The sequence below is a fragment of the Podarcis vaucheri genome (assembly GCF_965113315.1).
Source record: "Podarcis vaucheri genome assembly, chromosome: 10".
NCBI lineage: Eukaryota > Metazoa > Chordata > Lepidosauria > Squamata > Lacertidae > Podarcis > Podarcis vaucheri.
In genome coordinates, this window is record NC_138748.1 from 5,454,986 (window position 1) to 5,479,473 (window position 24,488).

Below are 24,488 nucleotides of genomic sequence, written 5' to 3' on the forward strand. Positions count from 1 at the left end.
ATATGTGTGGGTCAGTGAAGGCAGTTTATCTTATTTAAGTTGAGCTGCTGGACTAGGTCACCTAGTAAACTTGACATAAGCATCTCTTTATCAAACGCTTTCTGTCTTTTTTTGTTGCAAAATATTGAAAAAATTGTGTACCTAACCACCTTCAGATCTTCTTGCTTTCTGACCTGTGGTTTACCACGAAGGAAGAATGCTAAAGGGAAAAGAAATGTTTGCATGTGTTTCCTGCTGGGATACACTACAAAGGTTCTTTGATTCAGCAATATCTGGTTTTCAGCACCAGAACTTACACAGATCAAACATCAGCATGGTATTTTTTTAAAAAAAATATTCCAGTCTTTCTTATGTATAAATATATGTTTTTTTGTTTCAGGTATATCCAAGGTGCTGCATCTCCCAAAGACATGCTCATTCTAGTCGATGCGTAAGTACCTAAAATTTAGCTGCGCACACAGGAAGATAGGAAAGTGTTTGGCTTTTTAACAACAGAAAAGAGGCCAGAAAATGTTTTTAAATGAAAATCTATTTTACTTTTATTTTTATCAACACATAGACACAAAAAAGGTTGGTACGGCTATCTGTGTCAGCAGAAACCAGTTAAATTGGGGGTGACCCACATCTTAAATGCAGCTGCATGTATTTGTCCTGTGCATTTTAAAAAGCTGGTAACAGCATTTAAAGCTGTCAGTGAGAAGCTAGGAACAGTGCTTTTCCACTCAGAAATGTCCCCCCAACTGCCTTTTACCTGCAAAAGGCTAGGAGTACCCATATCTATTTTCCAGTGGGGCAAGGGGGCAATTTTAGTGGACAAAAATAGGATTGTAAAGCTTGACACACAGAGAGAAAATTGCAGTGGTGGAAGTTGCTTTAAAAAATAATGTATTTTGGTCCTATGTTGCAGACATATGTTTTCATATGTGATGAAATATGTGAGAAATGAGAAATGTGAGAAATGATGGGGACCAAAGCAGAGGATTTGTTGGTGAATTAATGAGCCCAGTTGGGAATCCTTAGGGAAGAGACTTCTTTGTGGCTTGGAATTATATTCCAAATCTCTCGATCCAGTTCAGCCTTGCTGGGTTGTCATCTGCCTTCCAAGCCCCTTAAGTATTGCTCCTGCATTATTTATCCTCCACTCATAGGCAGACAGCATTTTTCTGTCTATGTGTTTTAAAGACATTTTGAATGAGAAGGGAAGCAAGTAAAAGCCAAACAAGTGAACATTTCAGGTAAAATGTTGTTATCAGTGGTATTAAAGAAGTTGTTTTTTATTGAGGAAGCAGAAATGTTTATTTGCCTTTTCATGTGTTTCTACCAGATGTTTTAATTCTGCAGTCCCAATGAAAACAATACTGTATGATGTCAGGATAAATTTAGAGTTGCCATCTCTCACAGAGCACCTCTCATTGAGCTTCAAAGGTTTTTTGTTTGACTCAGAGGTTAGATCTCTGCATTTTAAAGTCTGGGGGCTGCGTTTGATGGAAGTAGCACTCTTCTCTCTGCAGGACTTTCTTTGTTAAGGCTGGTGCACAGGGGTTTGTGTAGAACGAAGGGTTTATATCTACACAGCTTTGTGGTGGCCATGAAAAGCTATTTTCAGGTGCCCTTTGTCTCAGTGGTACATATTGCAATTGGTGCTTTTAAAAGGTAGATAAATATGTCCGTGTAGTGGAGGGGGGGGGGTTTGCCATTTATTTCAGTGATGGAAGTGTCTTTGAAATTGAAGTGAATGATGCAGCATCTGCCCTGCCACTGCCACTGCACTTTAGACTCTGAGTGGAAATATTTAAGATTACCAGGAGTGCCGTTTTGCATTTCATTAAGAGCGGTTTAAAAGACTACTCTTGGGTGTATTTTAGATTGAATTGCAAAGCAAGCAAGCAAACAAAAAACAGTGTGTGAGAGTATTTTTTATAATGATTTTTCTATATCCCATAATAACTTACTATAGCAAGATTTTCCTTCTGTGCAGCTTTGCCACAGATAGCTAGTACATAGGTCAATCTAACTGTTCCTAACAGCAGTTACATACTCAGTATGTAAAACAAGAGCCCTGAATGATCAGATGGAAAAGCAGTCTAGTTTGACAACTTGAAGCTTACAGTAGGTCTCCTCCGTTGTTTGTTTTACACATCCAGTGTTACTCACAGATGCACTGACTCTGAACCTTCAGGTTTCATTACACCAAGGGTAGGGTTCCTCTAGTTCAGGCCTTTCCAACTCCCAAGAGACTGTGATCTACTCACAGTATGAAAACACTGGCTGTGATCTACCCATGGGGGGGCAAAGCTTTTTTTAGAGGGGGGCAATGAAAACTCACGCACTGTGGATCAAATGTTATCCCCCATGCCAGTCAGGCTTCAGAAAAACCTCCTATTAAGTTCTTATTGTGGCAGGCAAGAGAGGGTATAATGAGAGACTAGTTGTCTCTTTTGAGTGTGAGTGTGTGTGTGTGTGTGTGTGTGAGAGAGAGAGAGAGAGAGAGAGAGAGAGAGATAATGAGAATGAATAAGTGTACAATGTGTGTTGCATGTGCTGTGAGAGAGTGTGCTGGCTCCATGCACTATCGGTTTCATCCACGGCCACCTTAGCCACTACTTTTCTGCGCTGTGATGGAATTGGCTACAAAAGAGTTCCGTCCTCAGGCTGAAAAAGTTCCCCAATGTGATTAATATTCATCAATAGACTTCTGCATTAATTTGTCCACTCTGCTTTTGAAGCTGTCCAATTCCATCTTGAGGCTACCACTGGCAATGTGTGGCAGCAAATTCCATGACTTGATTGTGAAGATACTGCTAATAAATCTCCACATATGAGGTCTGAAACATGGATGGCCCTTTGCCTTCTCTGAATGGGAATCATTGATATGTTGCTGCAAGCCCACTTCTAAGTAGTGGTAAAAGTAATTTACTAAAGTTTAATGAGAATCTACTAGATTCTACTAGCTAGTGTTTCTAGCTAGTGCTGTAATTAATGGTCTCCTGCCTTAAGGTATAAGGTATAAAAAAGCAATATGCACAAATCCTTAGGGTAGCAAAACAATATGTGAGTTGTCTTATGAAACCTAAGTTTCTATCTGTATATTGACTTTCTTTCTTTCTTTCTTTCTTTCTTTCTTTCTTTCTTTCTTTCTTTCTTTCTTTCTTTTCTACTATTCTGTAGGAGTGGCAGTGTCAGTGGATTAACACTGAGGTTGATCCGAACATCCGTCATTGAGATGTTGGAAACCTTGTCCGATGATGATTTTGTGAATGTTGTTTCAGTGAGTATCTCTCTCCCTCGCTACTTTTAAAGCTGTTCATACACTACAACACTTGAGAGCTTAATCTGCATATTAAAATCAAGAGTTCTTGCTATATCGATACAATATAATGCTGTTGCTACAGATCTGTTGGAGGGGTCTAGAGACCTGTTGAGTTAGGTTTTGTAGCATCAGTTTCAATTATTGAGGTCTGAGGATGTGGACAAGGCTCTGGGAAGGGTGCAGCCAACCTTTCGTCTTCGTTGCTATGAATATCTAGTGATAAGGGTGGGTCCAATATGTGATAATTTATTACTTGTGGCAGGGGGTGGTGCCTGCTTCTTTGAATGAGGTGGTGGTATATTCACTCATTAAGAAGCCTTTCTTGGAGCTGGAGGTTTGTGGTAAGTACCACCCACTCATGAGTATCTCCTTTCTGAGCAAGGTGCTTGAGAGGGTGATAGCTCAGCAAGTCCAATAGCATGTGGATTGCTTAGACTTTTTTCAGTCTGGTTTTTGTTTTAGCACTGAGATAGCCTTGTATATCCAGATAGATGCCTTCTGTTGGGAGAGGGACAGAGGAGCCTGATAATTCTCCTAAATCTCTTGATGGCTTTTGACATCACTGTCAGGGCTGGAGTCAGATTCAGGTCACTAAGCAAGAAGCAGAGTTTGAACTCTTTATTAAAAGTACAGCATACAACTCATCAACACTGCCCATTAAGTCTTGCCCCTATGGAGCAGTTGCCAGGACTGACGGTTCCCACCCTCAACCCCCTCTCAGGCTCCTCCTCTGCCAGATGTTTCCCAAGCAGTCTCAAACTTTGTCTGGCCATCTCTAATCTCTGTTCTGCCCTACGCATCACTCTGTGTGTCCTTGGACACAAGTGGGGAGGGGAGCTTATCACAGGAGGAGAGGCAAGCTCCCTGTTGTCTTCTGCGGCCTCCTGACCCTCCTCCTCTGTTTCAGCCTTTGTATTGGAACTGCTCTGTGTCACAGGTTCTCCCTGTTCACTAAATCCTGTTGCCCCTTCAGCAGCCAACAACTCCTCCCACTCTTCTGCTTCTGACCTCTCTTCGGTGTCCCACCACCAATCCCCCGGGCTCTGAGCCTTCCTCCTTTGTGGTTTCCCTTAGAGGTTTCCCAGCTGGTGCCTCCCATCCCTCCTCGTTGTCCAGGCAGTCTCTGACATCATTGACCATGACATGATATCCTGCTGGATCACCTCTGTTGTATTCAGAACTGAAGGAATAGTGATACTGCTGCTATCTGTGGGATTAATTCTAGAAAGTAGCATTTGCAGACTTCTTCTTGATCCCATGGCATTTGTGCTATGTAGTCCTACAGACTTCCATTTTTGTTCCTCATTATCTTTATGAAACTTCTAAGGAGATATGGAGCAATGTGTCAACAGTTGTTGTTGTTGTTGTTGTTGTTGTTGTTGTTGTTGTTGCCAGTTACCTGACATTGGTAGAGCTCTGTCACTAGATAAATGGCTTCAGTGGCATCGAGTGCTTTTAATCACCTCCTAGTTAGGAATAAACTTGCTACAAATTGTCCCATTTTCTGATAATTGCCTGTTTAGATTATTGCAATGCACTTCATGTCGGGATGTCCTTGGAAATGGCCTGGAAGCTAAAATTAATCTAGAACACAACTGCCAGAATGTTGACTGGGGTAGCTAGTGGGGACCATAGAACACAAATGCAGCAATCTCTCCATTGACTGCCTATTAAGGTACTAGTGTTGAGCTATAAAGCCTAAATGACTCAAGCCCACGGTATCTGAAGGAATACATCAGCCTGCCTGGGTTCCTTTGCATTGTCCCGCCTACAAGGGAAATACCTTGGGGGAGGGGGGAGTATACTGGTCATGAATGCAATTCATCTGGAAATATGTCTGGTGCCAGTGCTTTTGGCAAAGACTTGTTTGTTTCCCCATGCATTTATGGGATGTTAACTGCTGCTGCAATTAGAAGCCAAGGGAGTCTCCGTGAGTGTTTTAAAGTCTGAAGTTTAGCGTTGTGTTTTATTTGCTCTTAATTGCTTTGGATTGTTAATTGTTTTTAACTACGTTGTAATCCTTCCTGGGATCGTTTGATAAATGGTGGGCTAAAAATATATTTCAGAAATATAGATGAGACATCTGTAGAAATGTTGAGGGAAGGCAAAATACATCCATCAAGTGTGGCACATACCTGATTAATGGAGATCAAATCCAGATGTTCTTTTCTGAATTGTGTGGATTGTATAAAATTTATTGCCAGGGGCAGCCAGAGGTAAGACCTCTCTACCCTTCACACTGTGTGAAGTACATTGTTTTTTAAGCAAATTATGGCAGCAAGATTCATTTCCAGGGTACTTTGAGGTGTCTCTTGAGTGGTTTCACACAGAAGAATGACTGGCAAGGGCTGTCCAGTTTGGTGAATCTCCTGAGCTTTTGATGCTAATGATGATTAATATAACTATAGAACTAGTAATGAGAATGGTGCTTTAAGAGTAACATTAAAAAGACAGGTTTGTGCCTTGAAGAGCAGTGTTAGAATTATTTTTAGACGTTTCTTCGCTTGCTACCCTGGGCTGCCTTGGGAGGAAGGGTGGGATATAAATTTAATAAAGAAATAAATAATGCCCAAACGCATATATTAGAGGAAAGTATACATAAAAATGCATACATTGATAAAACTAACATGCAAAAGGCTTTACAGTCATACCTCATGTTACGTTTGCTTCATGTTACGTTACGTCCCGTGGCGACCTGGAAGTACCAGAAAGGGTTACTTCCGGGTTCCCCCTCACACATGCACAGAAGCGCAAAATGACATCACACACATGCGCAGACGCGGCAAATTGCAACCTGTGCGTGCGCAGACGCGCAGCTGCAGGTTGCGCTCTTTTCACGTTGCGAATGGGCCTCCAGAATGGATCCTGTTCGCAACCAGAGGTACCATTGTATATTAAGGCAAATTGTTCGTAAAAATGTGTATATTCAAAACTGCACATAAAAATATGTCTATTAGGAAACGTTTGCACCCAAGTGCTGATTAATTTTCATGAGGTTTTTTTTTTTAAAGAATGCTGTGGAAATGTGAACAACTGAATTTAAGAAAGAATAAATTATGATAGAAACCGGAATTAATGGCTTCAGTTTTTGCTGTTTGTAAACATTTATAGCTCTGCTTCTGCTTTGAATGGTTTTCTTCATGAACATTGCCATTGAATACTTCAAGGCAACCAACCTGGATCCTGTCTCTGGATCTTTTCTTCATGAACACTGAGGAAAAGAAATTGGCTCCCCTGTCCTAGTGGAGTTTTAAGACTCTTAGAATACATTTTACGTCACTCCATGGAGTGAAAAAGTGACATGCTGTACATGAACATGTGTTTTTGTCATTGACTTTGAGGCAGATGCTTCTTCCAGTGAATACATAGCTATGGGATTCAGCGATACTTTTGTCTCAAAGAATGAAACCAAGAGAGAATAAAAACTGACAGAGAGGTGCCCAACCACCCATGGCAGCTTTTGTGGTGGTTTTACACACGTGCCTCTAAATAGGATGCTATCGCCTCATAAACAGCTTGGAAAACATTGTATGCTGACAATTTAATTTACATAATACGTAGCTTTAAACTTGCATAGCTCCATAAATATTATATGATATTTGATTGGAGTAGTCATGGGTGACTAGATTTCAGTGGAAATCTCCCCTCTCTGCGCTCTTTCCACAGCAAGACATGGAAATGCAGAACTTGACGGTGCCAGGAGGCCCACTTCAGGCCATTGCGACTAAAATAGAATAGCTTTGGCTGAGTCATTTTGGTTGCAGGGTAGTTTTTATTTTTATTTTGCTGCTTTGACTGGGGAAAATTCAACATATTCCAGTGCAAGAGCAGGCAAACGTCTTCAGCCTTCAGTTATTATATTTACTTCATATATATAATTTACATGGCAAAAGCCTTCCAGACCGCTTCCCCACTCTCCCCCATAACTGATTAATTGCTATAACCAAACTTAATATTAATAAAACAGCATTAATGAAAGTAAGTTTCATTGCTTTGGGCACAGAAATGTATGCAACAGCGCAAACAAGACCATCAGCTGAACTCAAAATTGGCACAGCAGAAGCAGTTCTTTCTGTTGAATATCCAGCTGCCAAACTATAAAAGGCTGAATTTAGGAAGCCCTCTTCAGACGGAAGCTCCAGAAACGGAGCACAACTACTAAGACAGGCATAGGCAAACTCGGCCCTCCAGATGTTTTGGGACTACAACTCCCATCATCCCTGACCACTGGTTCTGTTAGCTAGGGACGATGGGAGTTGTAGTCCCATAACATCTGGAGGGCCGAGTTTGCCTATGCCTGTGCTAAGAAGACCAGAGGCAGATTTAGCCTCCACCAGTTCGATCCCACTGGCCCTTGGGAGACGCCACAGGGGCACCACAACTGTGATTTAGCATGGAGTGCAAGAAGCAGTGGGGCATGCCAAATTTTGGCATCATACAGGACACCACTGAAATTTGAGACCCCGAGCTCCACCACTGAGAAGCTCTGCCCACTGTAAATATATCCCTGTTGCCGACTAGGAAGGTTTTCTGACAAGCCTGAGAGCTAAAGGAGGAAGCTGATCAGAAAACGAGATAAAGCTTGAAGTAGGAACAGAACCTTTTACGCCTGGTGGGTGTGGTAGAAAATTGACACCTGGCATTTCAGAAGAGCATGGCTTTTAAACATGGTGGGTGGAGCAAATGGCAAGCAGAAAATGATCTTCCCTACTGATTCTACCCAGGTTTCTTGACTTGCACCACCCCAGCTTCAGAAATTTCACCAGGCATTTGCCCACACACTTTCAGATCTACTTTTGCAACCGTAAGGAATAGAATCAGAAACCAGAATACAAAATGCCCGTTCCTTGTGCTGCTTGTGAATGGCAAGCCTTGTCTTTAAACTGACCTTTTTTTCTTGGTACAGTGCCCAGGAAGACTGATCTCAACTGCCAGGTATTGTGTTGTTTCTGAGGTGCCTATGCTGTTCACAACCAACATGCTTGCATGCTTTGTGCTCTATAGGCCTAAAACGGGGCACTCCAGTATCGGGACCCAGATGCCTCGCACTCTGTACTGCTGTTGCAGCTTTGCCAGAAGCAGGCAGACCACTTTGGGCAGTGTTGCAGCACTTCTACCCCAGATGGCCACGGGACCATCATTGCAGCTTCCAACTTGGCAGGGGCCAGGCGTCGTTAGGGGCCAGTAGGGCTCCCACCTATGAGGTTACAGATGTTGTCCTGACTAGAGACGCCAACTTCTGAAAAAAGAATGTGAGGGCCTGACGTTATGTCCTCATGTCATACACGTGATATTGTTAAGAGATGAGGTCCGAGCCGAATGTGGCAGCGGCGTGGCTCCACTGGCTGGCAGCCCCTGTCCTCCCCCTCCTGTGTAAGGGAAAGACAGGGGAAGCTGCCCCCGGCCAGTGGCAGCAGCAGCAGCAGCAGCAGGAACTGCCAACCACTGAGCTACACTGAGAGCCAGTATGGTGTAGTGGCTAAGAGCAGTAGACTCATAATCTGGTGAACGGGGTTCACTTTCCTGCTCCTCCACCTGCAGCTGCTGGGTGACCTTGGGCTAGTCACACTTCTCTGAAGTCTCTCAGCCCCACTCACCTCACAGAGTGTTTGTTGTGGGGGAGGAAGGGAAAGGAGAATGTTAGCCGCTTTGAGACTCCTTCGGGTAGTGATAAAGGGGGATATCAAATCCAAACTACTACTACTACTACTCCTCCTCCTCCTCCTCTTCTTCTTCTTCTTCTTCTTCTTCTTCTTCGGCTTCAGAATTGGTCTCCTCTTCCTCCTGCTGCTGCACTACCAGCGAGGGGCTGCTTCCCCTGTGCCTCCCCCATGCGTAGGAGGAGAAGCCGCTGGCCACCAAAGCTTTGCTGTTCCCTCCTCTGCCCTCTGAACTTTGGGGGGCTGCCCCCTAAAATAAGCATTGGGGGCCAAAGTGCCTCGGTCCCTAGGAGTTGGTGCCTATGGCCCCGGCCCCTCAGTGACTTATTGTTTTGTCACAGAGTGCATTCTGTCTATCCCTGTTGTCCTGCTGAACTAGTCTCCAGAACACCAGCCCCAACACTTAATATGTGGAAACCCAATTTGTGCATCCACCCACCCACCCAGCTGCTAACGAAAAGGGTGTCACAAGTAGCAGCCTTCCAAAGAGGGAGTTTGACATTTGTACTTGCATTGAGTCACAGAATGTACACGATCCTGGTCATAATGTAAACTGTTAATCTAAATAATAAGATGCACCAGAAATGAGATATGAAGTCTACTCATATTCCATCCTCTTAACAAATATAACCTTGATGATCGTGCCAGTACCTGACTGACTGGGATTTTCACATATCCTTCATTTCATAAGTGATGGTGATTTAATCAGCCATGCCAGGTTTAGTCAAAATTCCCAGGGAATGGGGTTGGGGTTGCGGTGGGAGTCGTAGGTGCTTTAATCACTTTAGTCATATTTTTTTTATGGAGTCCTTGCAATTTATTTCCAGGGAGGAAAGGGCTGCAGGAGGTATTTAAGCCATGTAAAGACTGTCAGGGATTAATATGTTCTAATTTCCCATGGAATTTGCATTTCTGCTATCTGAAGTGGTGTGCTTTGTTACCGAAAGGGAGCCTGCTGTTTAAAAGAGCTTAAATGTGTGCGCAATACAGCTGTTTCCCCACTAATCCAGTTATATGCTTTGATAGCTGTAAGTGGTAGATGATAGGGGTTGCAATTCAATCCCAGCATGCTATGATTTAGAGACTTGGTTTCTCATGTTGACAGAGAGAGTATAATTTGTTTATGATTGTGGGTAGGCTGTGGTTTCCAGAGAAATGAACTTCACGTTTAAGCCTGCAAGGCACATGGGAGATGTTGGGGGAGATGGGGGAGTCAGCACCATAGAAAGAGCACTGTTGACAAATTAAAGGTCTTAAGCTCATGGTCTGTTTAAGATGCGAAGTCGCCTTTGCAGTTTGGGATCCTGAAATAAAGATACATTGCTCTGGAGAAGTGGAAACGTGTGTGATTTAGGGAAACTGAAAATGCATTGCTGTGAGTGGCTTCAGAGCCAGTGTGGTGTTGTGGTTAAGAGCGGTAGTCACGTAATCTGGGGAACTGGGTTCGCGTCTCCGCTCCTCCACCTGCAGCTGCTGGGTCACCTTGGGCCAGTCACACTTCTCTGAAGTCTCTCAGCCCCACTCACCTCAGAGTGTTTGTTGTGGGGGAGGAAGGGAAAGGAGATTGTTAGCCGCTTTGAGACTCCTCAAGGGGAGTGAAAGGCGGGATATCAAATCCAAACTCCTCCTCCTCCTCCTCCTCCTCCTCCTCCTCCTCCTCCTCCTCTTCTTCTTCTTCTTCTTCTTCTTCTTCTTCTTCTTCAGGTGCTAACTTGGCAAGGATGCGGGCAAAGGAGGCACAAGTCCTGATTTTGTGGCACTTTTGTGTAACTTTAAAAATTGAGCTTGCATGAGGAAGATGTGCAGTTTCTGGAGAATCAGTTTTCTGAAGAATCAGTTTGGATATCTCCTCCTGAAGGCACCTCTTCAAACATTGCACCGGGCATGTAGGACAGGGGTCAGCAACCTTTTTCAGCCATGGGCCAGTTCCCCGTCTCGCAGACCATGTGGGGGGCCGGACTATATTTTGAAAAAAAAAATATATGAATGAATTCCTATGCCCCACAAATAACCCAGAGTTGCATTTTAAATAAAAGGACGCATCTACTCATGTAAAAACATGCTGATTCCCGGACTGTCTGTGGATTGAGAAGGCTATTGGGCCGCATCTGGCCCCCGGGCCGTAGGTTGCCTACTCTGATGTAGGAAGTGCAACTTGCTCACTCTTCCTATTTCCCCACCACAAAGAATTGCCCAAAATCATTATCAGCTGTGCCTGCTTTTCTCTGTATATAAAAATGCTTTGGGAAGGTAGTGTTTGGCTGATTGTGCATAGAGTGATACTATTCCAATCTGACAAGTTGGCGTGGAGTTCCAAAGGAAAAGTAAAGACGTGTGTGTGTGTGTGTGTGTGTGTGTGTGTAATATCCCATTCGGGATTCTATGGGTTCTATGCAGCTTATTTTTAGAGGTTTATAATCTCGCATTGATGGGATTCTGGTCACAATTTTCAGCCACTGAGGTGGGAATAGATGTCATGGCTTGAGATTGCTTTCTCCAGGGAGTGTGTCCTAGGAGATCTGTCCTTCTTCTATCAGAGGTAAGGAACAAGAGCACTGTGCTTGTAGCCCTTGTCTCCTAGCTTCACCGACCCACCTACCTGGGCAAGGCTCGTCCTTCAATCCTCTGGGTTGATCTAGAGTTGAGCTAAAATGTCTCAGAAAGGTTTTTTCTGAGGTCACTTTGCAGAACGTTCTTCAAAATATCCTCCGCCATTTTTCACTTGGCTGGATCCAGCACAGTGCTTTTTCATGATGGTTCAATGATTTGGATTGCCTGTTAGAGTCTGAATTGCAGTGGGCACACTTTCCCCTTCTGTTCTCCAAAGGGACTTTGACAAATAGTAGCACTATCTGGCTGCTTCAGTCCATACAGGCTTTTAGAAATACTGGTAGTATTCTGCCTTAGCTCCTTTTAAGAATCAACCCTTAAATCCTATTACTGAACACACAGCACAGACAAAGGAAAATGCCAAAGCTGGATTTAGTTACAAGGGAAAGCCGCTTGGAATTAAGATCTATTTCACCACTGCTCATTTATTATGTATGGATACATCTGGGTCACCGAGCTGCTTTAGCCGCGGCGGTAAGAGCAAGACAGCAACAACCCTTGGTAGATTGAAAAGTCGGCTGCAGCAAAATCTGATTAGGCTGGCAACACGCTGGCAATATAATTTCAAATTTCTTTCTTCCCAGAGATGTAGCAATATGCTCCTTTTGAATAAGTTTAAAGAGACAGGATTTCCTCCCGTTTTGATGACATCTGCTGGAAGGCATTTACACACCAAAGCACAATTTGCTTCCCTTATTCAGCTATTCTAGATGGCCTCTTAAACCCTAGATTTTCTGCACCATAAAGACTTTAGAATGGGATTGTTATACTGTACTGGTGTCCAGTTCTCCTGATGCTGTAGGAACATTACAGGCAAATATTTTGCATACAGAGATGCTCAAGGATTTTTTATTTTTTTTAACTGCTTATTTCAAAATGAATCAAACTGATCCTCACACCCCACAGTGACGCTTAAACCAAAGCATAACAGTCCCTCAAAAAATGCACAAAATGCCTAAAACTGTGCAAATTTTAAAATACATTTTAAAATATACTAAAATTAATTTTAAAATCATAAAATGCAGCAAAATGTGTACTGCACATCTATTAGTGCGGTATTTTGTTTGACTTTTAAAAAATGACAGCCTTTTCCAGTTGGATAAAAATATATCTGTCTTTTCTATTTGCATTTAAACCTTTATTTTCATACTGTTCTTAGCTGTGGCTTCCTGTTTCCTGTGTGCCAGGGGATGGATGACTCTCCCAACACCGCGGAGACAGACAAACAAAAAATGATGGGGGAAAGCATTTTCTGCATTCTCTTTGATTGGAAAAGGAACCTGGCTCTCACTAGGAATTTGCCTGGTGGTCTGACACTCGCTTCCCCGTGGAATGCAAGGGCAGGCAAAGGCACTGGGTGCATGGAGCACTCCGGCTGCCGCAAACCCCGATCCTGTTCCTGGAAACACAGGTTACCCTGCTAATTGGGTTGTTGTTGTTGTTGCTTTTAAATAATGAAGTACAGGCACGTGCTATAAATGATGAGATAAGAAACTGCAAAAACGAACCCAGCTACAAGGATTTAAAAGGTTTGGATTGAGAGTGGATTTCATTTGGTGGAAGAAGCGATGGGGGAGGGGGAGCCCACGGTTTGCTCATATCATAGTTTTTCTCTGCATTTATGATACTGCATCCCTCCCTGGAATGCAAGTTTTAAAAAAACAACAACACTGTACTAGTGAAGAGGGAAGAAATGGGATATAAATATAGAATTTACAAAACTGGAACTGTGTGTGAGAGACAAAGGAACTGAGAGGGAAGGGAGGGTAGGAATGCTACACTTTGAAAATATGGAGCAAGTTCTCCTTAACCTCCATTATCCACAAAGTAATATGTTTGAGATAACAACAATTGTCAGCAGCAGGGACGAAAAACTGTGGGAATAGAAGTTTTTGGATTAACTATTTGCAGTCTGGATTCAGACCATTGTTCCTAGGCTGGAATAATGGTGAAGACAGCTTGTTTATTGGAAGCCAAATCATGGGACAAAGTGCTGCAGTGACTTTTGGAAACTGAGATAACTGCTTCTCCCAAGGCATGATGGGACCCATCAACAGTTGTAGGAATGAAGGATATAGCACAGTGGTTTGGCCATGCCCCACATAAGCATCTCTAAAATCCTGATCCCCCCCCCCAATGACATATAATTCTTATTATTCAAAAAGTGAACTATTCATGTGGAGAAAGCCATTAACTTGATCTAACTCACTCTTGAATTGCCCCCCTTAAAAATCAAATTGCACCCCCCCCGTGGGGCGTGTGCCCCACATTGGGAACCATGGATATAACATATGTACGAGAAAACACCATGGGGAAAAACTGTCACATGCAGGAAAGAAATATTATAAATCACCTAATATACCAACACAAATGAAATCAAAAGATTGCAGCTATTATATAAGGGATTATTATATCCAAATGGAATGGAATGGAAAAATGTAGAAGGCTGAAGTCATCAAATCTAGCACATGGGGAGGCCAGTTTGATTAAATTCTGTAATTTGACATTGGAATAACTAGCATTAATAATTGTATTAATCGGATAAAATTGGTATTGTTAAGCCTATCATTAGAGGCTGCTATTGGAACAACATACTTAACAAAAAATAAAAAATAAAATCACTATTGGGAGATCGAGAGATCGAAAGGGTTTTGTTTTGTGCATCCCCACTACATTGTAGACACGAGACATTTGTTTGTTGAATCTCCTTTATGGTTATGCATATTGCTCACTACATGGTCTGATTCACGTGGGCAAAAGATTACCAGGAATGTCATGTGTGGGACCAAACACAACAGTCCAGGTAATATAAATGGGGCAAAGTCATAAAATGGAAACTTAGAGGCCTTGCCTCCTAATCTCAGATATTGTTCTGCATAGTATCTTTGTCATCTACACATGATCAAATGCACTGTTGTATTATTATTCCTTCCCCTATTACTGGAAAATAGGATCTGGGACTGAGTCCAGATGATCTCAAGGTTCAAAATACACCCTAAGTAAAAAGGAAATAAAAATGTTTCCTTAGAGCAGTGCTTTGGGATAGCATACTTATTTTACTATATTGCCACCTAGTGTCTGAAGCTAGAAAAGCAACAATTCTGCGTGTATCATAGGGCTAATAGGCAAATACTAATTTATTAATTGAATTTTATCGTGTTTTCCCTAATGAAGGTTGTGTAGCACTAGAGCATTAAGGCCTCCTCTCTCCCAAATTGCCTTGATATATGTGAATCACTCAGTTTAAAGAGGATCTCCATATGAGAAGGAACAAAATCAATAACAGCATCTCATTTGTTACTTCAATAACATCTTATCTAGGTAAAGGTAAAGGGACCCCTGACCGTTAGGTCCAGTTGCGGATGACTCTGGGGTTGCGGCGCTCATCTCGCTTTATTGGCCGAGTGAGCTGGTGTACAGCTTCCGGGTCATGTGGCCAGCAGGACTAAGCTGCTTCTGGCAAACCAGAGCAGCACACGGAAACGCCGTTTACCTTCCCACCAGAGCGGTACTTATTTACTTGCACTGGTGTGCTTTCGAACTGCTAGGTTGGCAGGAGCAGGGACCGAACAACGGGAGCTCACCCCGTCGTGGGGATTCGAACCGCCGACCTTCTGATCGGCAAGCCCAAGAGGCTCAGTGGTTTAGACCACAGCGCCACCCGCGTCCCTATCATCTTATATACATAGAGATTACTGGCTGGATCACTACTGTAGCTGGCCGGTTTCTAGTCTAAATGCGTCATTAGTTTTATTAGAAAACTATGTTTATTGGCAGACAGTTCTTGTAAGGCTGTGTGGTATTACGCTTTGTGTGTGGTATAGGGGTTAGATAGCTTCATAGCAAGCTGCATTATTTGATGGTGAGAAAAGTTGCTTATTTTCTTAAAAAAAAGGATGTTGAATGACTCAGTACATAGTAACAGATGTAATGAATAGAGTACTGGCCATGAATCAAGGAGGTATGTTTTTGTGTTCTCACTTGGAGATTTTGGGTGGCTTTGGGCAAATCTGAATCTCTCTCCCTATCAATATCACAGGATTTCCTCAATCCATGTATGTCATATTTTGCTCTATGGAGGAAAGTTGTAGTATATAAGTTTTAACACATCTCTTTGTATGTACTTCTGAATGAGTAAGGATGGTGATGGATGGTGAAGGCAGAGGTGATGATGATTAACCTTCACCATAAGGGCAGGCTGCAACATTTTATTATTCCAGATATAATAAAACACAGGATTCTAGCAGTGTGTTGTGATAGTTTATGAATATGTGGCTGGTGAGTTTATTTCTAACCAGGCTGAAAGGTTCTGTGTGTTTTACTTGGACCCACAAAGACACCAGAGCCTTCAGTCATTCTCCCCTGTGCAGTCATAATCCCATGGAGGAAGAGAATGGAGCCGCACCCAGTGATTCCTCCATGACTGTCATGGCCACACCACCCACACATGGGGAGCTGCTCCACATAGGGCTCTAAATCATGGGAGAGGGGGTCACCCACAATGTGTAGAACAAGCACCTTTCTCCTCATTGTGGGGTGGAAGACCATCAAGGCTGTGACTGGGGAGCAGAGTCGAGGGGTGCAGCTGCCACTCTCTTTTACCATATGGTTGTGGGTCGCATGGAGCACACCTGAAGGGGGCTTCCAGCTACTCAACATACGCCATACACCACCAGCTTCAGACCAGCTCCTCTGCCCTTCTACCATGCACCCAGTAGTCCTTTCTCTTGTCATCAATGGTGATTGGTGTCCATTGGGACTAGGAGGGTAGAAAGTGGGGAGGCCAATGACACTCTGAGCTGGAGTCAATGAGAGACAGAGTCAACCAATTCTACAAGGGCAAAACTGAAAATAAGGCCGTGGAAATGGAAAGGCAGTGCTGCCTCCTGGACTGATGGTCAGAAGGCAAGCTGGTAGAGGGCAGATTGAGCTTGGTGGCGCAGTGCCTCGTGAACCCTAATGGACCAGCCTCCCTGTGTGCCTTAATGTCTTCCCAATTCTGCACATTGCTGGTGGTTCCTTGCTGGAGGGAGCAAGGCAGCAAGGAGCTTGATACAGTGAAAGCACAGCTGTGGAGTCAATCCAATGTTTTCACTGCTGAACTGGCACCACGTTGAGCTCCCTGTTGCCTTGCCCCTGCCCTGCTCCTTCTCAGGGACTGGTAGGGATTTGTGGCATTGGGGATCTCTGCCTGTGCCACCCTGCCAGCACACAGAGCGATAAAGCAATACAACAAGAGGATGAGGATGATGAATTTATTAAATTTCTATACCGCCCTTCATCCGAGGATCACAGGTAGTTGACAATATAAAACCCCCAAATACATAACATAGTAACAAACAAAAACCATGCTCCCTCCCAATTAACAGGCCATAGACCACTTAATTAGCCAAAGGTCTGGGAGAAGAGGAGTGTTTTTGCCTGGAGCCTAAAGATGTGTAGCCAAGGCTCCAGGCAAGCCTCCCAGGGGAGACAATTCCACAGATGATAATGCTATATACCAACAGCAGTGAAGAAAAAACACAGATTTTGGACAAATACAAAGAGAAAAAAGTAAGTTTCACTTACTGACGTTCCTAAGTATTTTATGTCCTTTAAAGTTCCTTTTATGGGCATGAACTAGGAATGGAGGGTGAATTTGTTCAGTTGATGTGAAGCCGACTCCAAACTCTGAAACGTTTGTTTGGATGTCATATTGTTGGCACAGCTTGGGCAGCAAATTATTTTAATTGTGATATTATTGCTACTAGAGGGAGGACTGGACAGTTTGCAGGGCAGGCCAGAGGCTTTTATACTTGAAGTACTCCTGTGAGCTAAGTAGTGTGTGTGTGTGTGTGTGTGTGTGTGTGTGTGTGTTGCAGTTCACATTAATTAAATATAACCCTGAATTATGTTTCCTCCCTACAGCCATGGTTGTCAATCATTTCCTGACCTTCAGGACCTTGGAAATATCCACCGTGTAACTTGTCCTTGGGGGAGAATGTTAACCTGATTGTTTTATCTATTAGAAAACCAGGCTTCTTTTGTCACATTCACCAGGAATGTCAAGCAGCATATTCCAGACTGCTGGGCGATGCTTGGATTTAGTTATAACCCAGCGAAACCTGTTCTACATTGGTTGAATTATGGTTGATTTATTGACACTTGAATCCAAAGAACTGTGCAACAAGTTCACTGAGCCTAAGGAGGATTTAATGTTTTCAGACAATAACACACTCTCCCCCATTGTCAAGAGCAGGTCAGGAATAACTCACAAGGTGTCAGTGAAGTTAACTCTTTATTCAAAGAACAAAACAGCTCAAGCCTAGTGAGCACAGCAACTCTAGATCTTGCCCCAATAAAGCAGCTGTGAGGACTGAAGATCCCTGCCTTCCCACAGTTCCCTAAGCCTCCTCCTTCCCCATGTCCTTCCCAAGGAATCTGAGACTTCATCACCTTATCTGTCTTTGCTCTGCCTTCTTCTCATACCTCTCCTGGTTCTGGGAGACTAGAGAGGAGGGGAGTTGGTCACAGCAGGAGGGAGAGACCCCCTGCCTTCTTCAGCAGCCTGCCTCATCTCTGCCTCTTTGCCCCCTCCCTCCTCTTCTGCTTCTGATTCCGGACTGTTCTCTTTCACAGTGTCTTCCTGCTCACTAAACCCTGTTACCTCTTCGGCTTCTGACACCTCTTCCTAGTCTGCTCTCTCTTCTCCCTCTGGCCACTCATCATTGTCCCACCACCAGTCCCCAGACTCTGAACCTTCTTTCCCTGGGGGTTCCTCCCAGCCAGTCCATGACACCCATGCAAACGGCTTCTGAAGCCGGGCCATTTTAGTAGCAGTTTGCGATGTGGCATATTTTGGTAAGTTATGTTACATGTTACAGCACTATGTATATGTGATCTCAAGAAGTCATTTGGAAAGCTGCCAACTTTGATTCAAGAATTCAGAAGTAGTTAGGGATGTAGTAGTTTTTGGTCAGCTCAAAGAGGGGTGGGGTGTAGTCCAAAATACCATTGGGCTAACGTACTTATATGAATGTAAGCAGATTTTTGAATCCTTCCAAAGGACACAGTTGATGGAGATAGATAACTCTGTGTGTTTGTGTGTGACTTTTCTCATCACCATACCCATTCCGAATGCATCCTGGAAGTTACAGCCCTACAGTATATCCTTTATATGCGCTTTATTGAGCAGTTTTTCCTTTGCTCTTTGTCCTTTTTTTTTTTTAGTTCAATGAAAATGCTCAGAATGTCAGTTGCTTCAACCACCTTGTACAAGCTAACGTGAGAAATAAGAAGAAGCTGAAAGAAGCCGTCAATAAAATCTCAGCAAAAGGGATCACCGATTATAAAAAAGGCTTTAGTTACGCCTTTGAACAGCTGCTAAATGTAAGTGTGAGCAATCTGCTCCCTTCATATGGTTCATATGAAGTTCATACGGTTGTACTAGGCTGACAGAATGCATTGCTATGACTGAACAAGAGTTTCCCCCCTTTTCCCCTTGATGGTATTTTGCTAACAGATGTATCCTAGCAGAGGAGTCCCTCTGTTTCCAGTCCATAGTTTCCTTAGGTAATCTGGTGTCTTTTTCTGAAGCAAACGGGAAGTGTGAATGATAAAAAAACAAATGTTATTAAGCCAAAAATAAATGTACCTCTGAGACTTGACTGAGCCATAGTTTTCTGATCTGCATATGTGGATGTTTAAGAACAAACATCTCTCTTTCGCACTGGGGGTGGGGTGAAGAATGAGAATCCTAGTAAGAAAAATTACATTTAAATGAAGGCAATCTGCCTACCTTCCCCAACCCCTATCTCTCCTTCCCACTTTTCTATCAGTGTGTGGGCTGATGTGATGTTGCTGACTATAATGACATTTCTGCAGCTGCAGTGATTGGAGGAAGGATCAGAAAAAAGCAGCCTGATCTATTTACAGAAGCCATTCACTGCCCTTTTGAGCTGCTGTCCTTCCATTAGATGAGGCTTCATCATTGTGAGAGGCCCATGAATGTCGAGAACCTGGGCGGGGGTGAGGCGGGCTCATTTTCTGCTCTTAGCGCTTTGTAACTTTCCTGAGCACAATTTGGAGAGTTAGGAAATAATGAAGATGAAGAGGCAGGAGAATGAAGTTCAAAAGTGATGATGGATTAGCCCCAAGATGTATTTGTTGTTAACACTAAGTGCAGCTGCTTCAAAGCAATAGAACAGCAGAAGGAGCTTATGTAAGCAGGAACCAAGGGAGCAAGACCACAGCTTGCGCCAGTAGGGATGTCCAGGCATGGGCCTTGTCCCACAAAACGTTCTGTAGGAATATACATGAATAGTTTTGCAGGGACGTTTGTGTGAATTAAGATAGCATGTGAACGATAAGCATGTGTAGCTGTTCATTAAAAAGTGGGGAGGAAACATACGGGAAAACTTCTGTGGTCAGTTTCAAGGCTCACTAATAGGGAGTGCTGTATGGTCTGTAAAAATGAAAGCGAGCGCCCATGATGATATAATAAGTGTTACCAACCTTAACAAGAGCAAGACAAATGGTGGCGTCCACATGTATGTTTATGATTTAAGCAAAGCAATACAGCCCTTTCCATTGCCTCTGATAACCAAATTGTTTTAAATAATCCTAAATGCCTGCATTAAACATAAATGCAAAACACTGCAGCTGGCAGTTATTTTTAGTCATCCTAATGTGTTAAAAGAGTTATTTTCTTCTCATCTAGGAGAAAATTGCTTTCAAAATATATAGCAGAGTTAAAATAAGTATTTTTAATAAAGCCATTAAAAGGGTGAGTTTAAAAGGAATAAGGTTGTTTGTGAGTCATTTTGCTACCCACTGTTCCTCTACACATCGACAAAGAAAACCTTCTTTGGAATAATAAACTTTTGCTTTGGCAGTTCAATTTAATTTTTGCAGTGATAACTGGAGGAGGATGTTCCCTCCTAGTCACTTTGCAAGCCTGTTGTAATTTTAAATAAGATAATTTTATAAAGTATCAAGTGCTTCAGCAGAATTTTCTTCTTTAGGATCAATAGCAAATTCCCCATGCATTAGAGATGTGTACCAGGCTACTGTTCACAGGATTTAAGTTGACATTTCAAATTATTTTCTTAGGATGTGCTTAAGCAACTCTCTTTTAAAGCTGCATTACTCTCACTCAAGCTGTAAAGTACTCAGCACATTGGTTCCTACATGGGGAATAAACCATTGCTATTGTCCACAAGAGGAAAAGAAGAGTTGTGGTTTCCCCATTTTCTCTTGTGTTGAGTAAAGGTGCAAGGCAATTATGCTACTTTTGAAATGGACACCCTACTCAGTAGCATCTGCCCAGGAAGAGATACATAGCTACTCATTATTCCTAAACAGTTTATGGAGAAAACAGAAATCTAGTGTTGGATCTTCCAGTAATTTAATATTATTAAACTGTTTGGGTCAACTTTGAACTATGCAGGAATAGAAGCCTATGTCTACAGTAGATCCAACAGTAAAGTAAAGGGTCAATGCACACTTAGTAAATCATTTTACATGTGCTGATTACTTGATCGGTAAGTCACATTCAAAATACTACTTAAATATATTGTAAATGAACCTAGCCATGTTCTTATGTCCCCAGAAAGGTGATGCCTCCATAAATTGCAGCCTAAAATTTACTCAAATCAATGTGATTTGCAGGACAAGTCCTCTTTTTATGGGTTTATGCAGCACAGTTGATGTCAATGCAGAATTTCCCCCTTTTATTTATTTTATATTGTCAGACGTCCGAAGTAATATATTGCAAGTTGGAACCTCCATGCATTTTTTATTTCTCCATGAATGTTTTATTTCTGAATCAGAACCACTGTGCTAGCATTCTTAACATAAAGGATTGGGGTTTCTTTATCCACATTTATTTGGTAAAGTGATACTTAAATCAAGGATGGGGAACCAGGGGTGCTCCAAGTGTCACTGGAGTCCAGCTCCCATCAGCCCAGCTGCCAAGCCCAGTGATCAGGACTGGTGGGGATAGAAGTCCAGCAACATCTGGAAGCCATAGATAGGTTCCCTACCCCTGATTTAAGTGGAAAATCTTAAATAGCAGACATATTGGCACTAAGCATAAGTTCTTAATTCAGAAGTAGAATTTAATATTTTTCTCCATAGTAATGAATTGATAGTCATATCATTGGTTAATCAATAAGAAGCTGGTTTACAATTTTATTTATCTACATTTTTGTCCCTTCCTCTCTGGCTGGCATCTCCCCACTTTTACCCTCACAACAGCTCTGTAAAGTATGCTCGACTGAAAGCGAGTGACTCACCCAGGTTACCCAGTCATCTTCATGGCTGAACAGAGATTTCAACAGGACCACCCTGGTAGTAGTGGCTGGTGGGGTGGTGTTTCTCACCTGGCTTCCTGATGATAACCAAGAGGGAGAGAGGGGGCAGCAGGGAGGTTGGTACACTGCAGGTACAGTACTGGAAGCATCTGATTGGCTCTGTTGTTGCAAGTGACTGCACCGATCTCCTCATTGCTGCAAGCTTCCTCCTCAGTTACCAGCAGCGATTTCTGCATTAAGAAGCCAGGTGAGCAACTCTACCCTGCTGGCTGCTATTGCTATTGGTCTAAAGTAAGGTAAAGGGACCCCGGACCATTAGGTCCAGTCGTGACCGACTCTGGGGTTGCAGCGCTCATCTCGCTTTATTGGCCGAGGGAGCCGGCGTACAGCTTCCGGGTCATGTGGCCAGCATGACTAAGCCACTTCTTGCGAACCAGAGCAGCACACGGAAACGCCGTTTACCTTCCCGCCGGAGCGGTACCTATTTATCTACTTGCACTTTGACGTGTTTTCGAACTGCTAAGTTGGCAGGAGCTGGGACCGATCAACGGGAGCTCACTCCGTCGCAGGGATTCAAACTGCCGACCTTCTGATCGGCAAGTCCTAGGCTCTGTGGTTTAACTCACAGCGCCACCTGGGTTCCATTGCTACTGGTCTACCCCACCTAATATACACTAAATTATGTGGTTAGGCACTGTATTGGAGCCAGACTTCATTAAATTTAGAGGAGATTCACTTAAACCAGTGGAACTTAATTTAGTCACTCATAATTATCATAGTCATCCATTACACTGGGTCCATTATGGCTAAGTTGGGTCCAACCCAATATGTACATGATTAGAATGGAGGTCAGGACAGCTATTCCCCCCATGAGGTGTGTGGATTTCAAGAGTGGGAGGGAGCACTTTGACCTATTTTTCTCAGTCACCTTTCAGTCAAACTATTCATCCAATCTCGAAATAAGAAATTTCCCTCATTGGGCCTGCAAAATGAACTACTTAATAGTCTTCCATGTGGAAGCCAATGTACACAGTGAGTAAGTCAAACACTCTAAATAGGAGAGCCCCCAAACAATTTGCCTGCTGTCTTTGGCAAAAATGTTGGATGGTGTATGTGTAAATCACAAAAAAATAATGAAGTGCTTGTTTCACATGCCCATTTATATACCTAACAATGTGAAAGATGCAATATATGGAAAAGCCCCCTTTAGAAATTTGTTTCTGAGGGTTGCATTACACCACTGAACATTTCGTTATTTTGTTTGATGAATCATAACTGGAATCATTTTGCAAACCACTTTGAGGTTTTATTACAATCAAATGGCATATAAATTTTGTGACATAAATAAACAAAAATGCCTGTCTTTATCTCTTCCAGCACAGCCACAGTGTCTTCAGAGCTAACTGCAACAAGATTATAATGTTATTTACTGATGGTGGTGAAGAAAAAGCACAGGAGATTTTTGACAAATACAACAAGGAGAAAAAAGTAAGGTTCATTTGTTGAAGTCCTCAAGTGTTTTATGTTCTTTAAAGTTCCTTTTATAGGCATGGAAAGAAGGAGAAATTTGTTCAGTTAGCATTTCATGTGAACCTACCTAATTTGCAGTCCCTTGACCAATACACAAACCAAAACACAGCTGTCCCTCTCTGAATTTTGCTATAAAGTTCTCCCACCAAAAAAGCATATTTTTGATTTTGCGCTCAAAATTAGTGAAAATAATGCATTCAGATTTGCTTAATACATTATTAGAGATATGCACAAAAATGTATATGGATTTTCACACATATATTTTTAATAAAATCTCAAACTGATATAGTAATGGGATGAACTGACTAAAGAACTGAGGGGGGGGGGAGAATGGGGGGAAAGCAAAATGGCTGGTTTTTCCATCCCAGGCATGAGTGATTTTAAATAAAAGTTTTTTGTTGTCCTTTATATATTCTATATTTTCATAAGCTCATAGTGCTATGTTCCTTACAGCAAAGGATATACAATACAATGCACTTAAAGAGAACTAGCAAAGTACACTTTTTGCTTATAAATTCTATGAAAAAATGTAGCAAGTCAGTTTCTAATAACTACCATGTATGGATTAAATTTTGCACATTGCTGTAATGTTAGTCAGAGACCCTTCAAGTCTCTTATAAACTCTTCAATGAGCCTTGAGCATGTTGAGATTGTTTCCTGCAGACAAAATAGGGAAGTAGTTAACTGCTTAAGTCAAGCAGGTTCTGGAATGACTCATGGATAGCTATGCAGTTTGGAGCCTATTAGTATACAGATAGCAAGCAGCAAACAGGGGGCCTATTTTTCATGGCATCCTGTATGTTAAACCTCTAGCATTTCCAGTTAAATGAAATGGTAAACTGGGAAAGGTGTCTGACTGAGATCTTGGAGAGCAGTGTGTTTCCTCCTCCTTCAGTGATGATCCTCGCTAATAAATGCCAATTTTCACCATTCTACCTATCAGAGATCACATCTTTTAAAATGTCACTGAACTCTCTTAGATCCATCATTGCATGTGTACAAAATTTCACTATAGCTTTAATAACTTGAGTCAATATACCTGCCTCCAACATCAGCTTAATATTGCATTATATATCATTACATTTT

General features: G+C 42.5%; 1 protein-coding gene across 5 annotated transcripts in view; it reads left to right on the forward strand.

Moving 5' to 3' along the window:
* The window catches only part of CACNA2D1 (calcium voltage-gated channel auxiliary subunit alpha2delta 1), a 392,960-nt gene that overhangs the window by 290,933 nt on the left and 77,539 nt on the right, over nucleotides 1–24,488 (forward strand). For all 5 annotated transcript variants that reach the window (XM_082239529.1, XM_082239530.1, XM_082239531.1 and 2 more), the window contains exons 9-12: nucleotides 380–430; nucleotides 3,169–3,268; nucleotides 18,790–18,948; nucleotides 23,250–23,360. In XM_082239529.1, coding sequence (XP_082095655.1) covers nucleotides 380–430; nucleotides 3,169–3,268; nucleotides 18,790–18,948; nucleotides 23,250–23,360 — 421 coding nt within the window. The remainder of the gene's footprint in view (nucleotides 1–379; nucleotides 431–3,168; nucleotides 3,269–18,789; nucleotides 18,949–23,249; nucleotides 23,361–24,488) is intronic.